The sequence below is a fragment of the Patagioenas fasciata genome, chromosome 5 (genome assembly GCF_037038585.1).
Source record: "Patagioenas fasciata isolate bPatFas1 chromosome 5, bPatFas1.hap1, whole genome shotgun sequence".
NCBI classification, from domain to species: domain Eukaryota; kingdom Metazoa; phylum Chordata; class Aves; order Columbiformes; family Columbidae; genus Patagioenas; species Patagioenas fasciata.
Window position 1 is genome coordinate 14,936,590 of NC_092524.1, and position 26,185 is coordinate 14,962,774.

General features: G+C 43.0%; 3 protein-coding genes and 1 long non-coding RNA gene across 11 annotated transcripts in view; 2 read left to right on the forward strand and 2 right to left on the reverse strand.

The window, feature by feature from the left end:
• The window catches only part of LOC139828040 (uncharacterized), a 28,333-nt gene extending 28,267 nt beyond the window's left edge, over positions 1-66 (reverse strand). Inside the window, exon 1 of the mRNA XM_071808606.1 lies at positions 28-66. Coding sequence (XP_071664707.1) covers positions 28-66 — 39 coding nt within the window. The remainder of the gene's footprint in view (positions 1-27) is intronic.
• Positions 65-3,589, forward strand: MYOD1 (myogenic differentiation 1). The gene is made up of 3 exons (XM_065840255.2): positions 65-625; positions 2,097-2,175; positions 2,744-3,589. Exons 1-3 carry the CDS (start codon positions 65-67, stop codon positions 2,998-3,000), a joined length of 897 nt encoding a protein of 298 aa, XP_065696327.1. The 3' UTR covers positions 3,001-3,589.
• Positions 200-25,407, reverse strand: LOC139828088 (uncharacterized). 2 transcript variants are annotated; one of them, XR_011739300.1, is made up of 9 exons: positions 25,325-25,407; positions 23,477-23,660; positions 21,760-21,876; positions 13,632-19,942; positions 10,938-11,061; positions 8,205-10,414; positions 4,674-5,074; positions 2,036-2,282; positions 200-821 (listed from the first exon to the last, which is right to left on the reverse strand). It is a non-coding gene; the product is annotated as an uncharacterized lncRNA (long non-coding RNA). The 2 variants fall into 2 exon arrangements; XR_011739299.1 differs by lacking the exon at positions 200-821 and having other exon boundaries at positions 1,464-2,282.
• Positions 20,870-26,185, forward strand: part of KCNC1 (potassium voltage-gated channel subfamily C member 1) — a 130,816-nt gene continuing 125,500 nt past the window's right edge. For 5 of the 7 annotated variants that reach the window (XM_065838193.2, XM_065838194.2, XM_065838195.2 and 2 more), the window contains exon 1: positions 20,871-22,002. In XM_065838193.2, the coding sequence (XP_065694265.1) occupies positions 21,433-22,002 (570 nt within the window). In that variant the 5' untranslated portion in view covers positions 20,871-21,432. Of the gene's footprint in view, positions 22,003-26,185 lie in introns of all 7 variants that reach the window. The other 2 variants (XM_065838196.2, XM_071808964.1) reach the window with 1 other exon arrangement.

Genomic DNA, 26,185 nt, shown 5'->3' on the forward strand with positions numbered 1-26,185 from the left:
CCCCTCTCTTCTCATCCCCTCACTCACCCTCTCTGGCCCAGCCACTGTCTCCTCCACCGCCCCCATGGACTTACTGGGCCCCATGGACATGACAGAGGGCTCCCTCTGCTCCTTCACGGCTGCTGATGACTTCTATGATGACCCGTGCTTCAACACGTCGGACATGCACTTCTTTGAGGACCTGGACCCCCGGTTGGTGCACGTGGGGGGGCTGCTGAAGCCCGAGGAGCATCCACACCACCATGGGCACCACCATGGGCACCCGCACGAGGAGGAGCACGTCCGAGCGCCCAGTGGGCACCACCAGGCTGGCCGCTGCCTGCTGTGGGCCTGCAAGGCTTGTAAGAGGAAGACCACCAACGCTGACCGCCGCAAGGCTGCCACCATGAGGGAGAGGCGGCGGCTCAGCAAGGTCAATGAAGCCTTTGAGACCCTCAAGCGCTGCACGTCCACCAACCCCAACCAGCGTCTGCCCAAGGTGGAGATCCTGCGCAACGCCATCCGCTACATTGAGAGCCTGCAGGCGCTGCTGCGGGAGCAGGAGGACACTTACTACCCAGTGCTGGAGCACTACAGCGGGGAATCAGATGCCTCCAGCCCCCGCTCCAACTGCTCTGACGGCATGGTGAGTGCCCCAGGGAGGACACCCTGCCACTGAGGGGCCCCAAATGCTGTTGTTCCAAACCCGTGCAGGGGGAGTCACCTCCTCCTGCGTTTCTTACAGCAGCTGCCTTCCATACCTCCCCAGGCAGAAGACAAAGTTCTTTCTTGTGCCTTGAGCTCCAGCAGCAGAGGGAGGTGGGGTCCCTGCATGCCAGGATCTATGGGAAAGAAGAAAAATATCTTACATTTTTTCCCTGGGGTGAGAAGTTAGGCAGGTCTCCCTGTGTCCCTGAGGAGCAAGGAGAGAGCTGCTAGGGGAGCACTTTGGGAAGCTGCCTGGGATGGGTACCTGGGAGCATGTTGAGGTCTGAGCCCTGCCCTGTGTTCCTATAGCTCCTGGGACATCTGTTTCCATCTTCTGCTCTGTCATTACCTTTGAATCTTCTAAGGACAGCAGAGAGGAAGGTCCCCCTTGGTCATGGCAGTTACAGGGCAACTGAGGAGAGTCTGAGTTTTGTTTTCTGTCATTCGTCATGATAACAGGAGGAGGATCTAAGCAACAGGAGTTGTTTTTCTTTACCCTTAGGAAAAAGGTTCTCCATTTCGCCTCTCACTTCATCCCCTCCATAGACATTTACCAGGAATAGGCAGGAGACCCCAGGCTTTCAGTCCTGCTTGTATGTTACGGGGAGGGGAGAAGGTTGGGTGCCAGAGGGTGTCTCATCACCACATCTTTTCACTGGGATTATAGTCTCAGACTCTGGTCTGACTCCGGGGTGGAGGAACACGGTGACTGCAGTGCAGGACAGCTGTCTGGGACGGGATCTTGACAGCAATTTTGAGACCTGAGATTTTTTTTCAGTGCTCTAGTGGGTATAATTATTACTGAGTTGAATATCTGAGATTATGAGATAGCTGGCAGATTGGCGAGAACATTTACACAAATGATCCCTCCTCAAAATGCAGCCATTTTCTTTTGTCAGAAAGAGTGATTTAATTGTGGATTAAAGTGTTGGAAACAAATACACTGGGGCTTTTTCTGTACAAAATATAAATGGGAAGAGAAACTAAGGGAAATAAAAAGGGACAAAGGTAGACTAGACGCTTTTTAACAGGAACTCATGTTTGGAAAAACCTTCAAAAATTACATCGTAAGACTCTTGGCCTCCCTCTTGCAAATGAAGATATGCGAAGGGCAGCATCTGATCAGAATGCTGGAAAACTTTATCTCATTTGTAAAGTTACAGCATTCGATGCAACAAGAATGGTAATTTTCCATTGGAAGAGCTGTGCCACATTGAATATTCTGGGGTAAATAATCTTCTAACCAAGTTAAGTTCTGCCTCATCCAAAAAACCTAGAACCTGGCATTTCAGCCAGGACTGGAATGATGACACAGGCTAGGGACTGAAATACGAAATTGAACGGTTACCGGTATTTTGGTAAATGCTGTCCCCAAGCAGTGACCTCACTCAGATTGCTCTCCTTTCCAGATGGAGTACAGTGGTCCTCCTTGCAGCTCTCGCAGAAGAAACAGCTATGACAGCAGCTACTACACAGAATCACCGAACGGTGAGTATGTGCTGTAACGGCTGTGTGAAACACGGAGACAGAGGCAGTCGATGCAGCAGGCTTCCCCGTGCCTTCTCCGTCCCCAGTCGTAGCTGACCCCAGCTCAGCTGAAAGAGGAACCAGCGAGCTATTGGTGTGAATAGAAGCATTACACTCCTCCAGATGTATTTGCAAATATGGGCTTATATTATAGCTGCACTTCCTATTTTGCAGATATAACATCTGGATAAAAAGATATTCCTCTCTTCAACTAACTCTTCTAACTCTGTCTTACCATTTACCTGTACTGGGGAAATTGCCAATTGATTTCAGATCTTCCCTTTCTCTGGACTGAAGAGAAGCCCTGGATCGACCCTGCCCCATACAGAGCATAGTTTGGTTAGGTGTCTCTTCCATTTTGCAAATTACAATCTCTGTTTTCTGATAATTGGTATCCTTCACCAACATTCATTTCCTCTGATTTTTTATGTGCTCACAGATGCATACTGTAAGCTTTATGAAAGGACCACATCTTCCTGACGTTAAGTACCCATTGGATAAACTGATCACCTTTTTGTCTGTCTTTTAGATCCAAAGCACGGGAAGAGTTCTGTTGTTTCCAGCCTCGATTGCCTCTCAAGCATTGTAGAGAGGATTTCTACAGATAACTCCACATGTCCTGTACTGCCGCCAGTGGAAACCATTGCTGAAGGGAGTCCCTGTTCCCCCTCAGAAGGAGGGAGTCTGAATGACAGTGGAGCCCAAATTCCTTCTCCCACCAACTGCACCCCCCTACCCCAGGATAATGGCAGCAGCAGCAGCAACCCTATCTACCAAGTGCTATAAAGGCAGGTCCAGCTGGACTGCACCGAAAAAATCATTGCTGCGTTCAGTCACGCTCCAAGACCTGCCTTGTAAGACTGAAAAAAACTTCTCAAGACTTGTTCCAGTTTTAAAATATCACTCAAAATTCCTTCAAATATATAACTTTTCAAACCTGTATTACTTCAAAATACACCTAGTTATTTATTGGTTGTTAAACTAAAATTATTTAATACGTATACCATGAAATGGCCAAGTTTTAATCTGGGCTTTGGGGAATAGAAACCTGACTCTTGAATGCAGAGAAGAATAGAAATCTACAACAGTAGTGGCATGACAGATCCAACATATTACTCCTGTTCTGGCCAAAATAAGGTTGTGGACCATTTTTTATAAAACTTTTTGTATAATTGTAAATAAGAGTTGCTTTGCAAAAAAAAAAAAGGGGGAGGGAGGGGAAGAGGAAAAGAAAAAAAAGCAAAACAAAAAGGGAAAAAAAAATATTTAATATTGCTTGGTTTGTTGTGTCAAACTTTAACTTTATATATTTATACGATGTGGTTGCCAAGAATGTTTTCAACAGTATTCTAAATAAAGACCCTTATTTATAAAATCTGTGGTGTTCTCTTGACTTTCATTAGGGCTTCTAGAATTACTAGTGCATTTGGGAGTGGTATTAAGATCGCGGTCTTGGCAGGAAGAAGATACCGGCTCTGATTCAGCAAAGAAATTAAGAACGTGATTCAGTTGCACTACTTTAAACTACTTTGCATAAATATGCTGCTGAAAAGAGGTCTACTTTGTATTGTATCTTGGTGATTCCTAAACCAAGACTTGCACGTACCAGGTCATTATTAAAGAGATCTGTAAGGTCAATAAGCATATTTCTCTTCCTCCCCTCAAAGTTTACAATCACACTATAGGACTTGATCTTACGAAGATGTGTTAGAAGTAGGAATTGCAATAGAAGTTAGAAGTAGGAATCTCCAAATTCCAGTGCAGATACCAAGATTTATACAACAGTATCTCACAAGCCCAGGCACTACATTCTCAGACAAATGTTCGGACTTTTCATCCAAGTCCTACCATTCAAGTGTTTGTACCACATTCATATATTCTCAGGTATTGGAAACTAATTGCAAAAGATCTTTTGTCATAAAGTACAAGGTACAGATCACAGTTTTCCTCAAGTTCAGGTTGGAATTTAGGCCAAAGATAGGCAGTTTTAATTTGGATTTGAACTTTCCACATCCTGGCAGCACTACTCCAGGGATTTACTACTTGTTTAGAGCCACTCTAAAAATAACGAGTGGGCTATGTTTCGTTCAGTATATATGTGTAACCTTGCAAGCTTGCCATGAAACTGAAAAATGTTAAGCCCTGAGCAGGTTGTCATTGGTAAGTAACCATCAGGACTCCTCTTTACATTTGGACAAGAATAACCAGCAGCTACAGCCAATGTGAAACAACCCATCTCTTGTCAAAGCCCTGTGATTTCTAGATTTTGTTTAAACACCACAGAGAGGGGGAAAAAAAACCAAAAACCCACACAAAGAACAACCACCAAAACAAAACCAACACAATCCAAAACCCAAAAATCCACCCAGATATTGTCATAGGCTCTAAATACTTTTGTGATGCATCAGTAATATTCTCTCTTAGCTGACTATTAAAAAGGGCATTTGTGCAGCTCTTACCTCTTAAGCAGGAAAAAGGAAGAGGGAACAGCTAATTCCATGGGAATGTCTCCCACTCCTTTAGTGATGGAGGCCCTGAAGGTCAATGCTCAGTGGAGAGGAATAGGTGGCCTTGTATCGAGCAGAGCACTGTACTTGCTTCTCCTTCCCCCTGGGGCAGAGGCATACTCCAAGCTCTCTGTCTCACCCGAAGCCAGAGGGGCAGGGAATGCAGCAGCCACGGGGATTCCTTCCTCATCCGTGTGCTTGTGACCACCGTAGATGATAAATCGGCGTCAAGGCCCAGGACCACCCTGCGGAGCAGCCCAGGCTCCCAGGGATCAGAGCGGACTCCAAGGCAGCACTCGCTCCTCAACAACTTCATCAAAGCCCAGCTTTGTACAGGTCTCCCATTGATTCCACTGTGGGCAGAAAACAATTCAGTGTATAAATGTTGTGCTTGCCCCTTTCATTTTTCCACTAAAAATAAAAATTATATTAACTTGAGATTGTGCTAATTCATACTAACTTGAATCAGGAGGGTCTCTAATAAGGTTAGAAAAATGCCCCAGTTTAGTTTGAAGCCTGTATCACTAATTTATAAAAACTAAAAAGAGACAGTTAGAGCCTCACCAATCCATGTCTCACACATCAACAATAAAATCTTCATTGCCTCCCTCAAACACTCAATCGGGCCCACAAAGCAAAAGATCAGAAGATGCTTTTGTGAAATACTATAGACCTTGTCATCCCCCTATTCTGAGGCTGGTAAAAGGATTAATTTTACTGTCATGTACGTGACAACCAAGGGATATTTTGCCAGCTCGGAGTTCATGCCTGCCTCGCTATAGCAGCCTCCTTCTGCAGTACACAGTGGGTTGTACCTGGCTGCAAAGCTGGCGCAGCAAGTGGCCACGGGGCGCTTGTGCTCAACAATGTACATGCAGTTCCATGTGAAGTCATGTATATTGCATTTCACTGATTTATTTTAGCAACTCAAGCTTCTACATACTGATATTAATGTTACAACAGAGAAGAAGCATTTAGCACATCCCAAAATAGATGGATGGATGAAGGAGAAAAAAAACATTCACAGATTTCCTACACAGAGCCCATCTTTTTCCCATTGATGTCAGTGAGAAAAGTCCACTGGAGTAAAGCCAAAGGGTGTCAGTGCTGATAAATACACATTTGGGTTACAGCTATATTTATTTTTGAACTTGAATAAGGAAAATGTGTTCCTGTGCAATTTCTTCCTGTCTATTTCTAAGGTAATATATTTAAAACAAATGCTTGAAGTTACTCTACTCTCCTTGCACCAAGAGGACGGCATGTTACTGACAGCAGTATATCCCAGTCTATGTGCACATATTTCAAAGCTGGAAATACTTGGATTCAGAGCTTTAGTTTAGTTCCAACAGCGGCGGGGAACATAAGCCGAGCTGAGGAACAGATACAAGACTCATCCAACATTTGCAAACTTTGGTTCTTAAATTTGGCTCCTGAAGGTGTATCTAGGCATTTAGAGCTGATCCTACAAGACAAACTGCAGTCTGGCTTGGTGTATGGAAACACTCCAGCATGGGCTACACACACCAGTAGCCTGAAATCATCCATTCATATTAATACCACCCAGGTTCCAGTTCAATATTCTGCAGGGTAGGGCACCTAAAGAAACATCATCTGATTTAAAAAATCTCAGTTCTGCAGATCGCACTGACGTGCAGAGCCTGGGATACACTGGGGGTGACTGGAAACCAGAGCCCTCTTTCCTCAAGCTGCCTCGGCAGGACCCTACAGAGCCTGCGTGAATGTGGGTTTGGAGCTTTGCACTAAATATATTAGAATTGTCTGATGTTTCCCATAGAATACTACCTCTAAAAGGAGAGTCATACAACTACTAATAATTAAAGGAAAGTAGCTGCCTTTTAAAATAAAAATAAGTGTGTGCCTTAGAAATGTTTGATTTGATAACTCAAGAGCCCTGCTGGGGCTGCATGACAAAACCAGTATTATTGGTTTATCTCATTCAAACTATTGCTATGGAAAAAGTGAACAGGAATAAATTTATACCTCATTTATATAGGCTAAGTGCATTGATTTTAAATTTCATCAGGTATTTTCCAATATGAGAATGAAGAGGATCCTTTTTCTACTTTCAATGTTTCACAACAAAAAAGTGCAATAAAGTTGCTATTTTTAAAAAATAACTATGTTATACACCATTTCCCACATTAGCAGTGAAGCTACTATAGAAATTTTTCACATACTGAAAATTCAGTTTTAAGTAAGAGAAATATACGAACTATTCCTGTTGTATTTTTTCCTTTTAAAATGTATTATCATCTGTACCCAAAAATATTAAAGAAATATAAAGTTTGCAGTTGCTTTGCACCAGATGCTGCTCTTTTAAAATGACTTGTCATTTTAAACACAGGAAAAAGACATTACAAAACCTCACTGAATGTGGAAGAAAAAGCAGTTTTCATTTTACAGCTTGTATTTTGCAGAGGTTTTTCAAAGGGGCAGATTGTACAACGAGCAAACCTGCTTTACGGCTCCCCTCATCTTGAACAGACAAACCAGAAACTATCCCCACAATAATGCTGGTAGTCTACAACATTTCCAAAATGTGTGGCTGACACGGAGCCCACGATAGCAGGAGATGGTGTGAAGGCCATTTTGCATAACTTGCATATGGCAATCTCAGCTTTGCTAGCAGTAGATAAAATGTTCTTTGTACAGTCAGAGTGCAAATCTTTGACAACACAATCTGCATTCAGCACGCGTGAGAGCGTGGGAGGGAGATAATAGGCCCACATGCCAGACATCCCAGAGATCATCTCGGGAGGTGTACCTGAGTACCTCATTAAGCACTGCTTACTAATGCTTCTCAGCTCGCCCTCCGCCTTTCAAATCGCTTGTTTTCCAGTAAATCTGTTGAACAGCCATTACTCTCTCTCCTTGATCTATGCAGCACACTTCCTTCTCCAAAAGTTTGTTGCACAACTGGGAATGTCATTAAGTGGAGACCCACGGCTTGTCTTTCAGTATTTGAGATTTCAGGCCTAATGAAGGAGAGAATGCTCCCCATTGTGATACAAAAGAGCCTCCAGATAGTCCTTTCCCACCAGGAATTAGCAACATGCTTGGCATAAAGCCACCAGGCCAGTAGAAGGAACACAGAAATTTCCCTGTGGACCCAGAAATCTACCTCTCGCATACACACTCACTTCTGAATGAAGATCTTAACATTGTAAGCTTAATAGTGAAAACCGACCTATCCTGTAACCACAGAGCAATAGAAGACCTCAGGGTTTTCCCAATAAAACAGCTGACATGGCATTGAACTCACATTTTCTTTCTGAAACATCAATCACTTTTGTCTTCTACATGCATCTTAGTAACATCAACGAGTGTGCTATTTTTTTGTAAGACTCAATGAATAACCCCACATTCATCAACAGGGAGGCAAATATTGTATATGAAGTGAAGCTTTCCACTATTTATAAAAAAAAAAAAATATTAAAAACTCTGACAGACAATACTCACTTAATCAGAAGATTGAGGTTGTTTGTGGTTGGGGTGGTGGTGTTTTTTTCCTTGGAATCAGATTCACTCAGAGGTCTGTCTCAGCAGTCACCCACTGTTGCAAGTCCATGGCTGTAAAAGGTCTCCTAGTCTAAGGAGACCAGATCTGGAGATGCTGGATAAAATCCTGGAACTGTTGAAACCCTCTGAAGCACAGGCTTCCTAACCCACCTGAACTGACCTTGAGCTGTTTTCTGGTCCAACAACAACATCTGCTGGATAAGACGCAAATTACAGCTCCTTCTGAAATTGTCTCTTGGTGAATTCAATGTTCTGTTTTCTCATCTTGCTAGAAAAGAGAATTTGTTGGTGGGGAAACAGCAAAAATATTCAGGTCTTCAGTCTGCACTAGGAAGAGCAGCAGAAATATATTGGAAAAAGCCAAGAAACAGAGAGAAAAATGGCAGGAATACTATGGAGTTTTATTATTACTGCAGAACTTTAGGGTACCAAAATGTTTTAAGTAGAAAAGAAAGACAAAAGGGCAGAGAAAATGGAAGGTCTTTGAAGGCATTGCATGGCCTGTTCTGTGAGCAGTGGTCCAGGGGGAGACAGGTTGCCTACCAGAGGCAGATGGGGCACATGAACTGGAACCAGAGATGACAGCAGGACCATGATGTGATTCTCTGGTGGCAAAGTCCCTCGGTGGGGCACAAATCATGTCAGCATGCATGGTAACCGCCACCTAACATGCAGGTGTAGAACAGGACAAGCTGAGAAAGAGTCTTGCACATTTGGAAAGACCATTAGAAGCCAGGCAAGGGAAAGGTAAGCAAGTGGAGAGGGGACACACCTAAAGATATCTACCTTATACTTTGGCCATACAACATTCCCTCCTTTCACATTGATCCTTTACTTCTGAATCCTAAAGCAAACACACTTGGCTGCCATGACTGAAAGACAAAACCTGTAGAACTTGCATTTTATCTGTGGCTTGGGATTCCTATTCTGTGAGGACAGAAGGACCCTCATGGTCCACTGATCACTGTGCAGAACTGTTTTGCTTTTTTTCAGTGGCAATCCAACAAACGTCCTGTGACACTCATTCATCCAACTCATTACCGTTTTCTTACATGTGGTTCTGTATGAAGTCAGGGGTTTTGACTGTCACTGTGGGTCAGACTATTACAATCCTGCCATTTGCAAGGAGGAGTTTTAATTTTTATTCAATTGCTTACAGAACTGAGTCAGGGGGCCTGTCCCAGTAGAGCAATACCTTTTTATTCCAAATGTCTCTACTTGGTCTTATGCCACCTGTGGATTTTCTGAGGCTGGATCCCAGACAATCCATGCGTCTGTCATACTAAGAGGTAAGTTTGATTGCTACTTGGTGCAGTGTAAGTGGAAACTATCTTATTGTAGTCAATGATGTGTATGCTTTTTCTCACACCACTGGAGGGCAGCATTTCTATGAAAAAGACTTGGCCATAATTTCTTTAGCGTGTATATATACATATATATATTTTTTTTTTCCTAAACTTTTATATCTAACTCTTCCTCAATTGAGGTAGAGAGCATTATTTCACACCAAGACAACTACCATTAATTAACTGTATTCCTGTGTAGTGTAAATTCATCAATCTTCTTGGCAGTTGACACAGTATTGGCACCCTTATCAGCTGGAATTATCACAGCAAGTCCAAATACATGGCTTGTAGAGATGTACTTCTATGTGAAAAAACACAGGCTTTTGTGCCTGTATGCCAAGGTTTCCCCGTGAGCTGCTGAAAGCTGGTTAGGGTGAAAGTCCATCTCAGCTTCTATACAACAGCTTCTAGAGGGAGTCCTGTTCTTCAAATGGGGCACTTAATGCTCCCTTACGAATATATTACCATAGAAATACAAATGTATGCAGGGAGGAACATGTGTCACACTGGTCACTCGGTTCCTTTTGGAAAGGAAGCACGGTGTATGCTGAGCACACAGGCTCTGTGCTCCCCTGGGCTGTCCTCTACACAGCTACACACTTGAAGCAGCTTGCAGTTTAAAGCCAGCTGCACAAAATGTAGTCCCAAACATGCCTTTCAAATGCTTCACAAATGCCAATTATACTAAACAATATGAAAAAAGCAACAAAGTAATGTGTCTAATTAACAAAGCTAGAGATGGAGCCAGCCATTTGGTTTGAAGTACTTCCAAGAGAGATGTTAAATCCAACAGCCGGGGCAACTCTGGAAGAAATAAATTAACATGCTGGGTTAATATTTCAAGCTCTGTGGGAGTAAACAGTTTGTGTGGTGAGGGGAAGCAAAGGTAAAAATATCACAGGGTGCTATTTTGTTTGTTTGTTTGCCAAGGACACTTTAGCTTCTGCCACTTATTATTCTTCATAGTATGCTAGAAAATATGCAAGACGACGTAAAACTATCAGCATTGCATCACTGGATTTCCTAAATTTGTCTTTTCCCCGCCTGTTAAATTTTAGCTCAAAGTTAAGAAAAACCACTGCTTTGAGTGAATGAGTTATGGGATAGACACATCCACGAAAAATACATTAGCAGTGTTCTTTTATGTGTAGTACTATGAGCAACCACAGCTTAACATTTCCTCTCTCCAGAGGACTTCTCTGAGAAATAAGCTCTGGTGGCTTGTTCAGAGAATGTCCTCTACATATATTTTGTTCCACAATAGTTTTTGTCTGGTTTTCATAGCTAAGAAGTGGCTGACAGCTGTCTGGTTCAAAATCTTACATACCTGTCATTAGTTAAGATCAGGCTATCAAAAACTCCCAAGTTCCAGCAAGTATCATGGTTTGAATCCTCTCCAGTTCTCATCTGTTGGCAGTTGTTTCCATGTGCTGCTTCTTGAACAACTCTGCCTGGTCCCAAGGGAAGAGCAGGGAGATTGTCACGCACTGAACTTGCTTGTTGTGAGCTGGCTGCTCATGTTTTGCCTGAATCTGTCATTTTGCCTCATCTGCTCTCTGGCCTCCTTTTGCAATAAGAATTCTGAGTTCTGCCATGCATCAAAGGCAAAAAGAAAGCTATTTCTCAGGTGTGGATGACAAAACGTTATTCCCTCTGTTAAGTACGAATAAATATTATTAGAAAGAGATAGAGAAAAGGTTGATCAGATCACTTAATCCTCACAGTTGCTAGGTATGTAGTGTTTCCTGTATGTGTATTTTGTAGCTGAAGCAAGGTATCTTTGACATGTCTTTGCTTTGTGGTGAGTGAAGATGTAGGCCCTTCAAGCACTCCATGACCACAACTATTATATGTGGCCTTTTTTTTGTTTGTTTGTTTGGGTTTTTTTTGTGGTAAATCACAAAACGTAGGAAGGGGGGAAAAAAAAAATCACAACATCTATTTCCATGTCTTCTATTTTAGACACCAGTGGTTACATTTCCAGACTTGTAGCTGAACCTTTAGGAACTTTGGTTGGCTGAGCAGATGTCTGTGCACGTAAGTCTTCTCTACTAATTTCTCCCATTGCTATTTACATACTGTTAACTTGCTATCGAAAGGCTAATATTAATTGGTCAAGGTGAATTAAAAGATTTTACTTTTTCTTAAGCAAGATAATTAGTCTCAGATTTTCAGCTCTGAATGTTTTAATTCATATTTTGTTATATCATCTCTAGCCTGATTTCCAGCTGGACCAAACCCTCTTCAAATCTCCTGGGCCTTCAAACAGATGTGGTGGAAACTGCAAACTTTTGTGCATAGACATAGGCTTTTTTTTCTTTCAAAGTACATCCCATCCCTAAATATAAGAGACATTCTGCAGATCCTACTCAGTCTTAGCTTGGGAGGGGAGAAATAGTCAATAAGTCAAGCAATGTAACACAAGATGAAAACAAAGCTGAAAAATAATTTGTTAGCAATCCAAATGCAATCATCTGGGTTTTGTCCCAACCAGAGTTACATGTATTGATATTTGTAGATATATAGGTAAGAACACAAGCAAAAACATGCCCAAAGGACTTTATAATCTAACAGTCAGGAAAACTGACAGCAATTTCATTGACTTCCCACATCACCTTTTCTATGGTGCACTGTTCTTTTGAACATATGTCTCTCTGCTTGGATTATGCAGTGGTCAAACTGGGCTACAGAAGTGTAGCACCACTGCAGTACTTCTGCGTGAAGACCTTTTCATATCCTGAGGGGTCCTTAAGGGGTTTGGTGTTACAAAGCAAATAAGAAGCTAAAATACTTCTAAATGTATAACAGAGAATGCAATCTTTTTCTACTTTTTAACAGGCAGGATGCCTATAAGCTAGAAAATAATTTTTAAAGAACTTGTAGAAATGTATTTTGTTTTTGATTACAGGCTGAAAAATTCCATAGAAAGAAGGTCTTTATTGTGGATTTGAGAACCAGGCAGCCCTTTTCTCTCATCCCTTCATAGGAAAGCCAATAAAAATGCTATTGTAGGCTCTCTTCTAGGATAGAAATGCATCCTAGAAGCACAGAAAGGTCCAATTTTGCATGAGAATGGAGCATATCTGAAAAAAGATCCAATTCTGATTTCTTGTTGGCCATCTCTGAATATCTTGTGCCACTTTGATCTTTCTCTGCTTCCTCATTATTGCCCAAACCCTTCTACTTCTGGAATACCCAGAGGCAAGCAGCACAACTGCGAAACCTGGCAGAATCCACAGATGAATCAGGCTGAATCAGTAAACAATGACTAAAAGTGAGGTGTCTTAGGAACAAGCATATCCCTGTGCTTCGTAAGATAAACCGTTTAAATACAAACCCACTGCAAGTCTTGTGTGTTAGGAGGAATCCCAACCATGATCTGGAGGTCTGATAGAACCCTTTTGCACTGAGATTCCTGCAGAAGTCTTTCCTAGCTCCTGGAAACTGGGTGGAGCATCTTCCTGTTCCCTTGAGTACACCCCAGAAAAAGAAGGCCGAGGACAAGATAGTAGAGGTGCCATCTTCTCACTATTTGCCCTGATCTATCTAGCTCTCTAACTGTATCTCTGACTGCAATAAAAGGCTGCTGTAAATGCTGAGCCACCTGCTCAGGCACAAGCCAGGATCAGAAAATTTGCATTCCCAGCAGCCAGCCCAAGATCTACGACAGAAGGTGGATTTTGCTTTCCATTCACTCACACTTACATTGTATTAATCTTGGTTATTTATAAAAGAAATGCAGCAGATTTCATCCTTACTGCCAATTATTTAACTAGCATCACTGGAACTATTAAGCTTTATACTTCTTCATACACAGCATACAAAGAATTACTTCAACAGGATTATATGTCATATTTCACGGAATTGGCTGTGTAAATATTTACAAAGCTAGAGAACAGCAAAGACATCTCAGAGTTCTTGATTCATGCCAAATATTGAGAAGCTGGTTTAATTGAGGGATTTAAGCAATGCTTTAAACCTTTGAGTCAGCATTCTTGACATTTATTTGCAGTACTCTTACCTTTCAGCACCCAAAGTTTTACAAACCGTTTATAACAATAACGATTTACAGGCCATTTTCCCATCTGCTTGTCTGAGAACATTTCAGTCACTACTGCAAACTCAGAGTGGGCTGGAGAAGAAATAACAGTTGTGGAAAGTGAATCATTCAATAAAAACAAAGTTCTCACTACAGTTAAAAAAAAAAAAAAAAAGAGAGAAGAAAGAAATGTTCTAATTATTTAAATGCATTAGAGAAACAATCAGCCAATAGGTAAACATACCTGTTGTATAAAATGGAGCATGCTCTACACGCAGAAACTGACCTCAATTTTTTTTTCATGGCTAAATGAAAAAGATCTGCTGAGGCACTGAGAACTGCATGCCTTGTTCAAGAAAAGACTAGCACCTCCTGTTCTGTGTTCTGTATATAGTATATGTGAAATACATATGTCTGTATCTATGTGTTTGTGTCTGTTGCTATGTTCATGCACCTGCAAACTGGCTGAGATTTTAAAAATGTAGCGACAGCATTAGTATAGTTTTGCTTCCAGAAAAAGCTGACTAGGCCAGTCTCAGAAAGTCAAGGACCTTTTAGGACTCTGCAAAACAAATCATCTAATAAAATAAAGCCAAATCACTAGCCATTTCTTAAACTCTAGTTATAGTATGTGGTAGGGGTTAAATAGTTCAGATCTACATGAGGTTGTTTACCCTTCTAGAAATGTGCATTTGGAGGCTTCAGGATGACTGCACTCAGCTCATAGTAACACACATTTAGCAGCTTCCATAAGCATCTTTTTGTTATACGTTGACATGAATCTTCCAACTGTATAAATTGAATTTTCCTTGTCACCAGCTGCTTGTTTTACTGGATCACGCCTAGATCAGCATGAAGACAAGAAATAAATCTATACCCTTCCTATAACTACATGTTGTAACAAAGTGGCCCATTGCCAAGCTGTAGGCCCAATAATTCCAGTTACTTAAAGTAGATTTTGCTGTGATTTAGCCCTGTGATTTCTTGAGTAAAAATGATTTCTCTTTTAGGGAATGGTTAATTGAAGAGAAATCCTGACACTTTTACTAGAGCCTTAACTAAAGCATGTCTAGAAACTCACACTGTTTCAGATCAATATAGATGCTCCCAGAGAAGCACGGTACCTGACCCAGCCCAGCCATGTGCTGGATTCAAACAGGTGCTGGGTGTAACACAAACAGCTCAAGAGTTGTTTGGAGCCCTTACAGCCCTTCTTGCCAGGAAGGAGCCATCTTCTCTTTCCCTGCAGGAAAGATGGTTTGGAAACCTCCCCAGTCCCTCAGCGAGCAGCAGAACATGGCTCCCAACACCTCACCTCGCTCGTGCACATCAGCCATCCCAGTTGTCACAGTCACTCAGTTCCTCTCCCATAAATGTTCAGTGAAAACAAACAGATTCAGGTAGGAGTTTCTCTTAGTTAATGGAGTGAACAAAGACCCATGATGATCTCTGACATATTCCAATATTACCTCATTTTTTTTTTCCAGAGAAACCTCCATTTATCTCCCAGTTTGATATACATCTGTGCAACACTGATGTTTCTACACCAGCACCCTTTCTGAAGGGTCCTGAAGGAATGTGCAAAACAAAAAGAACTGTCACTCACAATCAAACGGAGCCCAGTATGAATGGGTGAAGAACAAAACGCAGCCCAGCAAACAGAGTGTAGTAAATGTTTCTCAGCTCACAGCAAAGCCATGCAATAGTTGAAGAACACGGTTGAAAATGAAGTACATATTCAAGCAAAATGTAGATAATTAAGAAAAAAAAAAAAAAACTCTAGTTAGATAAAAGTACAGGAACTGGCATGCAACCATAATTTCTGCTGCGCTGGCTGCTCTCCTTAAGAGCAGCGTGACTTCTTTGAATCAGGCTTTGGGCTACACAGCTCTTCAGACAGGCAGCACCTCTATGACTCCCTCAGTCAACATCAAGCACCAAACAATGATTTTCTCCTCCATTCTCATCTTTCCCATGCAAGGCTTTCGTCCAACTGTTGACAGTTCAAAGGGGTGAATCTAACCTTTCAGAAAAGTAATATCATCTATGCAATTACAGCTTGCTTTGGTTTTAAATGAGTTTCAAGGACAAAGTGAGTACATTGCATGCTGAAATGCACCACCGCTTTCCGTTTGAAGACCTCAGACCGAATGATTTACAAGGATCAATATTAACAGATAGAGCAATTCACAGCATGATGTAATCTAAAGTTGATAGAGAACTGCATTGAAATACTTTTGAGTTGTCATGAATTTAATACAAGAGAACACAGACTGAATTATAGCATTCAAGCATTGCAAAACTGATGTTCCAGCCCTGGCTGCCTTTTGTTTTGAGATTACAACCCTTACAGATAAATCTCTTTCAGCTTCCTCCAGCTTTAAAACTTTTTGAATGTGCTCTCCAGTTGTATTCATAGATACATACAAAGTCACAGTTTCTCTGAACATCTTTTCCCTTTTTTTATTGTTGCATTTGTTAGAATTGGTCAAAAAGTTTTTCATAACCGTTTTCTTTGAATATAAACTATCTGATGAACTCAGACTAGGTAGGTTAAATGCCAGGAGAAAGTGATTTGTTAGCTGTCACTATTGTTGGTATCCTCACTAGGACCTCAGTGAGTGAAGAGGCTGAGGAGGTGCGCAGAATGAGATATTCTTGTTATACTAGTGAAGCACCAAAGCACATAACAAAGCTTCCCTATGTGCCTTCTGTGCCTTCACAACATGCTCTGATTTTGATCTGTCAACCCAGCATCTTCCATAAGTGGTAAAATGTCTTTGTACAAAAATAAAAAATGGGGAAAAAAAGTTAAAATTTCAATCCAAAGTTATCAGTTACTAAACTTGGGAATATTAGGGGATATGTGCTCAATCATCCCTCACACTGAGAAGAAAGCTCCTTTGGAGTTAGATTAGAAATCACTGCAGTTCTCAGCTAAAGCGCTAAGTAGAGAGCAGGGGGATTAACAAATGAATAGCATGTGAACACATAAGCTAATATTTTCTCGGTAGACAGAATTTAGACTTCTGTCTAAAAAACAACTGGCCTTTCATTGTTTATTATTATCCTGGGATGCCGAAGCATGGGGCAGCAAAGGCGATCCCGAGACACCAGATACTGAGGTGAAAGGAGGACTTACTACTCCTGTGTCATCAGAACACAGGAGAACGTGGGGTGACCTAACACAAGTGAAAAAATCAGTAAGAGGACTCACTCTCTTTTTCTGTTACACAGTAATTTGAAAACTAAAACAGATCTATGGCTTGAAGTTATTCTTTCACCGTCACCATTAAAAATGTTGATTTACAACAGCTAAGGTATAAAGTAGATCTAATGACTTTAACGGGATTCCTTAAAGCACATATGGACTATCCTGGGTAGCGGTTGTACAACTCTGGCTCCTCAGAAAGCTCCCAAAAGGGAGGCCTTTAGAAAGGCCTTTCTAAATTCTACAGCTTATTTTCCCCACTTGTGCCAGGTTTTGGTCAGCCCCAGCTCAAGGCAGATGATCAAAACCCCTCACCAGTTGTGAGAATCAGCCCAGGAAACAATACGTAATTCCAAGTCTAATGTCTTTTGATACATTTTAAGAATTTCTGATAACATTACCTGCTGCTGCTGCTGCTGCTGTATCAGAATCCTTTTTCAAACAGACTGTGAACTATTTGGACAACCTACCAACTCCACACCTCCCACAGAAGTCTCCCAGTACTATTAGAGTTGGTTTAGTTCTTTTTAGGAAGTAAAACTTAGCAAGGTTAATTACTAAATTAGCTTAAAATGACAAAATATATCACAGAAAAACTAGATAGTTCCTGGACATACACATCCACCATGATATTAAGTCCTCCTTGCCTAATCTTTCTTTTCAGTCTAGAGAAGACACCCAGCAGGGCATTACAGAGAGGACTGCTCTCATTTCATTGAAAAGGGACCTAAACTTTCACTGATTCATTCATTCTTCAACTCCACTGAAGTCAATAGCATTATATAAGTGACCAAATGCACTATCCCGCTTCTGCAAATTACTGTGTTGTCTCTAAGGCAAATCTAAAGGCACAGAGGAGACACACACCTAAAAGATTGAATTTGGGTGTGGTAAATGCATTCATGTGTTCATCTCGTGTACACATGGGATTATAGGATTTCATTACGGCCTTGGGAATCTTTGCAGAGTGAGGGAAGATCCTTCAGCATCCCAGCACCTGAAGATGAGGACTTCTAGTTGGAGCTATCAAGTCTGCTTAAGCAGTTACTCTGCAGCGAAAAAAAATCTTAAAGTTGTCAAATATAAACCAGAATAAAAAAATAGTTATAATACTGTTATTTTCAGTGGGATTATGGGGGCAGAAATGCTACTATACAGTTTAGGATTAACCAAACCTCTGTGGAAAATTTTTGTCCACAAATTAGGTATTTGAAAATGACTTGGTTTGTTTTGTCTGTCATAGCCCAAACATTTCCAATTATAGAAAACTGGTTTTTAAATTCAACCAAAATTTTTTGTCACTATATGGCAGGCTTAAAGGAAAACTTTGGTGACACAAAGCACCTGCTAGGCTGACTGAAAAGGTTCATTTTGTGTAAATCATCAAATACTTATCTGGCGGTATCAACTATCACTAATTAAACAAATGCAAATCATGCTATAATCTACAATGTAAAGTGAAATATTTCTGTATTAATATGCAGTTATTTTATGCCACAATCCTTGTTTAACAAAGATGTTATTTTTTAATAATTTACCTCACAAGCTTCAATACAAGCTTCAAATGTGATGTTCTATTTCATTTTCCGCATCAAAATAATGTATAAACCTCATTTTCCAATTTATATTTCTAAGTTTCCCATTTCAGCAGCCACCTCACTGCAGATTTCACAGCTCCCCCCTGCCCATCAATCTGTGATTTGGGGTCCTTTCACACATCTTTTGAAATATCCAACTCTTCTTTCCATGTCTACCTATGCTCATTTATAAATTACAATTACAGCCTTACTATCTTCAAAGAAACCTCACAGGTCACTTAAGTGTGGCCTCCCCACTTGAGTCCATAAAAACTACCTTTAAACAAACTTTCCATTTCTTTAATGTATACTTTCAGATGATTTCTAAAGTCCTGTACCACCCTCCTGCAGATACCCAGACAAGAAGGGAAACTGCAGCAACAGAAGCTGCAAGATAATCCTTTCATCCCCACAGTCAGCTTAGATCTCAACCCTGAAACTCCTAAGAGGAATCACTGATGTGGGGTAAGGTAACACGCAAGGCAGGAGTTAACGAGCTGGGAAAGAGCCTCTACACTTGTGGATGTGATCAGAAGTAGCCTGGGATTCACAGATCCTTAAACCTTGTTCCTGGGTCACCTACCTTCCTCAGCCTTTGTAACTCTCAGAATCTACCTTACAGTGCTTTCCCGTTGATTCCCTCATCTATTATTATCAAAATTAGTGACTGTGATTACAAAATAACTGTTACTTGTATTATTTCTGTCAGTGAGTCATCATCCTCTTTCTTAATGCTAGGCTTGGGTTCACAGACCTGCCCCCTTCTCCCTCTGTGCCCTCTGTCTGGCAGTTCTCAAGGATTTTAAATAGCATGTGATTCTCACATTTCCCTCTCTGGTCAATCCCAGTGCTCAAGTGACTATCTGGCATCTCTTCCTGGAGATTTTGTCACCAGTTTACACTAGCTGAAATAGAAGGGTGCCTTCATTTAGCCTCACTTGCCCTTTTCTCTTTTACTGTCTATAGCAGTAACATAATCCCCATTTCCAATCTTCTCTCCCTTTTCTCACAAGTGACACACAAAAAGTACCCAGCTCCTGGGCCTTCCTTCTACCCCACCAGCTTCAAGACCAATTTGTTATCATTTTCACAGAGCAATCTACTGTCTTTGGTGTGTCCTACCGCAACTACCATTCTGCCACTTCTCTGCATCCCGAACATGTAATGCTCCTTTGCAACCCAAGGAAGCTGTAGATGGCCAAACACCTCCCCTCTCACAAACCTGACACCACCACTCGCTCCTTAGCAGCCCTCCGCTTGTCCTTCACCTCCTGTTCCTGCACATCCGAATCTGTCCTCCTTTAAAGCTCAGCGTAACTGCACTCCTCCAGTCTATCCTCTTCTGTTGAGCATCGTGTTGTCCCGATCCCAAGTGTCTGCACTCCAACGGCATTCCTCAAACATATACGCTTCGGTCGGAGTTTCTCCATCTCCACTCATCATGACACAACCTCCCATGATTCATCCACAACAGCTTTCCAGGCTCGCTCATAAGCCCACTCCTCCTGGGGTAAGTAAAACAGAATACAGAACGTGTCTACATACCCCTGCTACTTCCCTTCCACACAACCATCTCCCTGTTGTTCTGCAAGCTCCTCACAGGGCCAGAACCGCTCTTTTTGTAGATCTGAAACTTCCCTTGGCATTCTTTGTGAATTAATAAGAATAAAAACAGAAAAAACAACACGAACCCAAATTGCAGCCTCCTACCAACACAGGCTTTAGAGGAGAAACAAGCAAACAGCAGAAAAATAGAAGAAAAGATGGAGAAATAGAGCAGGTGTGCGGGACCATGTAGAGGTGCATTGCAGTAGGAAATGCAACCTCCGGGCATCCCTGCACATAATATGAGAAATTTATGCCTGGGAAGATCCTGGATTTCGTGTCTTTGCCCTTCAGTGAGTCACGTCCACGAAGGACGAGAACCACTGTGACTCGTGTCAATAGTGCCGGGGAGGGTCATTCCGATCCGGGTGTGGGGCAGCACCAGAAAACCCAACGCTTCCCCAAGGGGATCCCCAGTGCGCCTATCGGGCCGCTAAGCCAAAGTGGCCGGTTACTCGGGACGTGAGAGGAGGGTGAGGGCAATCTTCCTCCTGCCGGGGGTACCGAAGCAGGGAGCTCTATCCTGGCACCGGTACGGAACTACGACGTGGCGGCCGAGGAAACGAGGGGTCGGGGCGGCGGCAGGAGCTGGGGACGGCGCCCCCGAGGCGCGGCCGGCGCTAGGACCCGGCGAGCGGCGGCGGGGCGGGCTCAGCGCGCCTGCGCGGCGCGGTCCGGCGAGCAGCGGGCTCACCGAGCCGCCCGGCAGCGGGAGGAGCAGCGGCAGCGCCGCGGTCCCCGCCGCCCGCACCGGCAGCGCGCTCGACCCGACCCGGCCCGGCCGCAGGGGCGGAGGCGGCGCGGCGGAGGGCGCTGCGCGGCGCTGTCCCTTCAGCACCGCCGGGAGGGCGCGGGCACAGCCCCGCCGGACCCCGCGGGCGCTGCAGCCGGCACCGGCGCCCACCCCCGCCTACAGCCCGGCGCCCCGCAGCGCCCGGAGCACCTGTAGGCAGCGCTGGTGCTGCGATTTCCCCACCCCCCCCCTTTTTTTTTTTTTCCTTTTTTTTTTTAAATTTTTTTTGTGCTTTTGGCCACGTCCAACCAGGGAAGGGCCCTCCCCCTCCGGCACGTCCCTGCGCCCCGGCACCGCAGCGCCCGCGCTCCCGGAGCATGGCCCCCCCTGCCCCTGCCCCTCCGCCGCGGCTGCAGCTTCCACGGCCCCCGAGTGTCTGACTTCAGACGAAGGCGCTGCAGCGCCGGGAGCCACTGGCACCGGCTTCCCCTCGGAGCGGCCCCCGGGGAGCAGAGCTGGCCGGGGCCCTTCGCCCCCACGGGCCTGGATCGGGGCTCGGGTTAGGCACCCACCGCCGCCGAGCAGCCGTCCCCTTACGGGCTTGCTGCCTGCCGTGCTTGCTTGGATGAGTCTGCGACATGCCTAATAAGAGACGAGATGGGCCAGGGCGACGAGAGCGACCGCATTGTGATCAACGTGGGAGGGACTAGGCACCAGACTTACCGCAGCACCCTACGCACCCTGCCCGGCACTCGGCTGGCCTGGATCGCCGAACCCGACGCCCACAGCCACTTCGACTATGACCCCCGTACGGATGAGTTTTTCTTTGACCGGCACCCGGGCGTCTTTGCCCACATCCTGAATTACTACCGCACTGGCAAGCTGCACTGCCCCGCGGACGTGTGCGGGCCCCTGTATGAGGAGGAGCTGGCCTTCTGGGGCATTGATGAGACCGATGTGGAGCCCTGCTGTTGGATGACCTACCGGCAGCACCGCGACGCCGAAGAAGCTCTGGACAGCTTTGGTGGGGCTCCTCTGGATAGCAGTGCCGAGGACGGAGACATAGATGGCACCGGAGACTCTGGTGATGGTGAAGAGGAGCTGGAGATGACAAAACGCCTAGCACTTAGTGACTCCCCAGATGGCAGGTCTGGGGGCTTCTGGAGACGGTGGCAGCCTCGCATCTGGGCACTCTTTGAGGATCCCTACTCCTCCAGATATGCAAGGGTAAGCCGTGCAATCAGCACTCTCATCAAAACATTTGAACTTCCCTTCAGTCCCACTTCCTCCCAGCATCATCAGGGTAATCTCCACTGTCACAGCAGAGCAGCCATCCATGTGTGTAGCCATACAAAAATCATGCACAAGGCTATAGGGACATATCCCAGGCTCTCAAGCAGGCCCCATGAATGGTGCACAAGTGGACACCCAAGGCATGAGCTCATGTACTCAATATGTGGGCTTCCAGAAACCCTTATTTCCCAACAGGGTCCTAAAAACCCACAGCTTGGGGCAGGGTCTCATTCACAGGCCAGGGAGATCTCCATCATACCAAGGTAATTTCCTTCCATGCACAGATTTTTTACAGTCAGTCATCCCCCAATAAAGAGAGACACCTTGTCCAGCCTTCTTATGAGCTAACGGCTCGTTCCCATTTACGAGATGGAGAAAGGATCATGGGAGTAGGCAGCCCCTGGGAGATCAAAGGGATTGGAGAGTTTCTCAGCCTGGACTAGAAAGAGAATCTGTTTCCTTCTCTTTTCTCATATGTACCATGTTAAATATTTATGATCATGCTTCTCTGAGAATGGGTAATTCACTTCCTCACTTACCTCCTCACTTTGTCTTTTCCCTTGTGGGAAATGCAAAGTATTAATCAGAGGAGAGGGCTCATTCATGTAGAAGGGACACTGTGACAGGTTTCTTGCCTGCCTGCTGAAGGACAAGTCCCCTCCTGATGCCTGCGCTTGTTTTGGAAAGGGAACACACACTGGTGCAGTTCACAGCATAGCTGTGGATAAAGATGGTCTTAAACAGTGTCACAACTCCTCTAAGCAGGTACCTTTCATGCTATTACATGAGGATAAATACATTAATTAGGGCCTGATTCTGCTCCTGAAGTTAAAAATAAAGAAAATATTTATTCAGAAGCAGCAGCAGGATTAGTCCCCAAGGTACCCATAATGATAAGAAGGAAAACAGATGACAAATAGTGTCTTTGCAAAGAAATTAGTTTGGATAGGTTCTACTCCTCTCTTAGGTGTACCTTTGTTACAGCATAACTGCTGCCAGCCCTCAGCAGGGACAAGTGGTGCTTTGGTGTGGGAGGATGATTTGTGTTCCTGAGGTGGATCAAAGAAGTGAGATCAGATTAGGGTGCAAATCGGACAGATGAAGGAGAGAGAAGTGGAAATGTAGGGAGCAGGAACAGGGGAGCTGGTCGTTTAGGAATGAATGGGTGGTGGAACAGCAGCGGCTGGAGACTTTTGGTCTAAGCAGAGATCTCCAGCCAGGAGCCTCCAGGTCTGCAGACTGAATGAATGGGGAAAGCTGGAGCGCAGCCTGGAGTTATATCTTGGTGCATTTCTAAAGATTCTTGTTTGCATAGCCTTTGGAGATTTCCTCTCTGAACAAAGAAGTTAATATTTTAAATGAATTCCTTTAAACAGCATGCAGGATAAAGGAATAATAAAATATTTACCACAAGATGAAAGGATGATGCTGTTGAATTGCAGCTTTCAAATCCCTGATTTCTGCCAAGGGAACGTGGAAACGAAGAGGAAGGCTGCAGGGTATCCTTCAAAAGGCTTAGTTAGCTTCCTTTAATCAAGCCCAGTGTTAGCAGGCATTGATTTGAATAGCAGATCTCTCTGGTGCCCAGGAATCTGTTGGTAAAACACATGTTAAGTAGAGACAGTGTGCTTGTCCAAGATTTTGTGGAATGGTCCAAAAGCCATAACGCTGTCCCAATGAAAAGGATACAAACAGAGACTAAACAACCCTTTTTCTTAGAAGCATAATGATATTTTAGGTCAGAGGACAAAATCTATAACCAATATTAAGAGTCTTTGTGATGTACAAGCTGGAATTCTAGGAGGATGTAAATTCCATTTTCTAATTCTCTATGGTTATTTTCATTTAGGAACAGGCATTTTATAAAGTGATTTGGGTTTGGTGGTGGGCTCTTTTGTTGTGTTTTTTGTTGATGTCTTTTGTTTGGTTGGTTTTTTTTTCAGTGGACATTATAATGTTTATTCACAATTACATGTGTAGAATTCAACCCCTGATTTACCTTTAACTTTTTATTTCGTTAAAGGATTGTTATACTAGAGAAGTATGAATTCTAGGCAAAGGTAAAGTGTATACTGAATATTTCATGGGTTAAATATGATTCTTTAACTTGTATCTATGGAGATGTAGGCCATATGGATTAATATTTTGCAAGAAGGAAGATGGCTTTCATCATCAACACATGCACACACTGTCCATTAAGAAGACATTATAAGACACTTAACATTTTCTAATAAAAGCCATATGTTATGGTTATGGATGTAAAAAGAGATAGGAGTTTGATTTATGCTCCTGTAACCTCACACAGACATTGCAAAAAGACCTCAAACTCACAATAGCTCATTTACAATAAAATAATTGATAGCATCATTAACAAGTGAATGGTATATTAAAGCAATCGTGAGTAGAGTCAGGCTATAAATCCACTGTTACCTCACTTTTAATTGCCTATGCTACTTTCAATTACAAACTGTATTTCAGTCATGCAAAATTTTAAATTCGCATTGCCATTTTGTCAAAAAATAAATCACAAAAATTTGTTATTGTAATTGGGTCTGAGACTTGTACTAATGGCGATTATTAAATGCAGGTTTGGTGTTGACATATGGCACTAAATGTATGTCAAAATAACATCTTAATATAAGCATCTGTTTACATAACCATTATACTGTTACACATGGGCAAGTAAAATGAACACAGTATATGAATATTAAGAATAAATCAAAGCCTGCATATCTGAATAAAGCAAGATTTTTCTGGACTGTCTCTGGAACACAATAATTCAGTGAATGTTTAGGACCCATCTGTGGAAAGCTCAGCATTTATCCAAATCTAGCCATTCTTGGAGCATTTTGATGTACACTGCTTACAAAGACAAGTACATTTGACTGTTTTGCTTCACCAGCACCTAGCTGATACTGAATTACATCTGATCTCATTGTAGACAGCCAGGGGAGACTGGAAGAGCATTTGTGTATATCAGGCAAAATCAGCTAACTCTGCAAATTTTGTCTATTTCTAAACTTTGATAAACCATAAGCTCCCAGTCAATAACTATTTGTCTGTAGGTGCAACATAGTCAACACTTTCTCATTAAAACAACAGCGGCTGAGTTTCAATACTGGTTTTCTAAACACTTATTTCTTTAATAAGGTAGTTCTTTCTAAAAAATGAAAAACTTACAATATTGTGTCATCTTCTAAATCTGTAATAGGAAAAGGTAGCTTGTTTCAAATCACAGATTACCTTAGACACCTACCTTAGTAAGATAAATGGCTGTCACACTTCTTCATAACTTAAATAATCCATATTTGGATAATTTAGGCAAAGTCTGGTACCTAGAGTTCTGGACAGAGTAACAGACAGATAAGGTGATGGTAGAGATCAGATCTACAGAGATAGATAGTGGGTGCACAGGCAGACAGAGGCATCCAGGTAGATTTTGAAAAGCATCTTATCAGGTGGCTAAATATCACTGTATGTCAATGAATATTGTGCACCTAAATCAGCGAGGTTTCTTTAAAGCTTATTATAACTGTCTTTTTTGCATCCTCAGGCAACTTTGTAAATGTATTTTTCTTAAGTAGACTCAAAGGGGAAAACAGAATCACAAAGAAAGTGACACAGACACACTAAAGCATCATACCGAGAGTTACGATGTAATAGAGTTCCTGCCTTCTGCAGTCAGACTTCATAGGCCCCTCAGCACACAAATGTGTGAAAAATATTTTCGTTGCATCCTCTCTCCGTTATATATCTGGTCATGCTGTTCTGGCACTAGCGAAGCTCCAGCTGACTTCCTGGAGAGTTTGACCTGCAGGTATCTGACACCTTTGCCCCCTTCCTTCTCCTCCTCCCCAGCAGGATAAGGTTGTGTTTGTGCTTATTCGCAGTCATTAGGTTAGTCAATGTTTGGGAACCAGGAGCTCTCAGCTGAGATTCTGCACTAATGCTCACATTCAAATCAGACAGTTAAGCTTCACTAATGAACCCTCAGAGAAGACTTTGTAGTCCTTCCAAATAAACATTTTTACTGTTTTTAAATAAAAGCTGGTTGGGGTCCTATGGAAAGTCCTCAACAGCTTGACTTGCCATCCTGGCATATGCTATACAGCTCTGC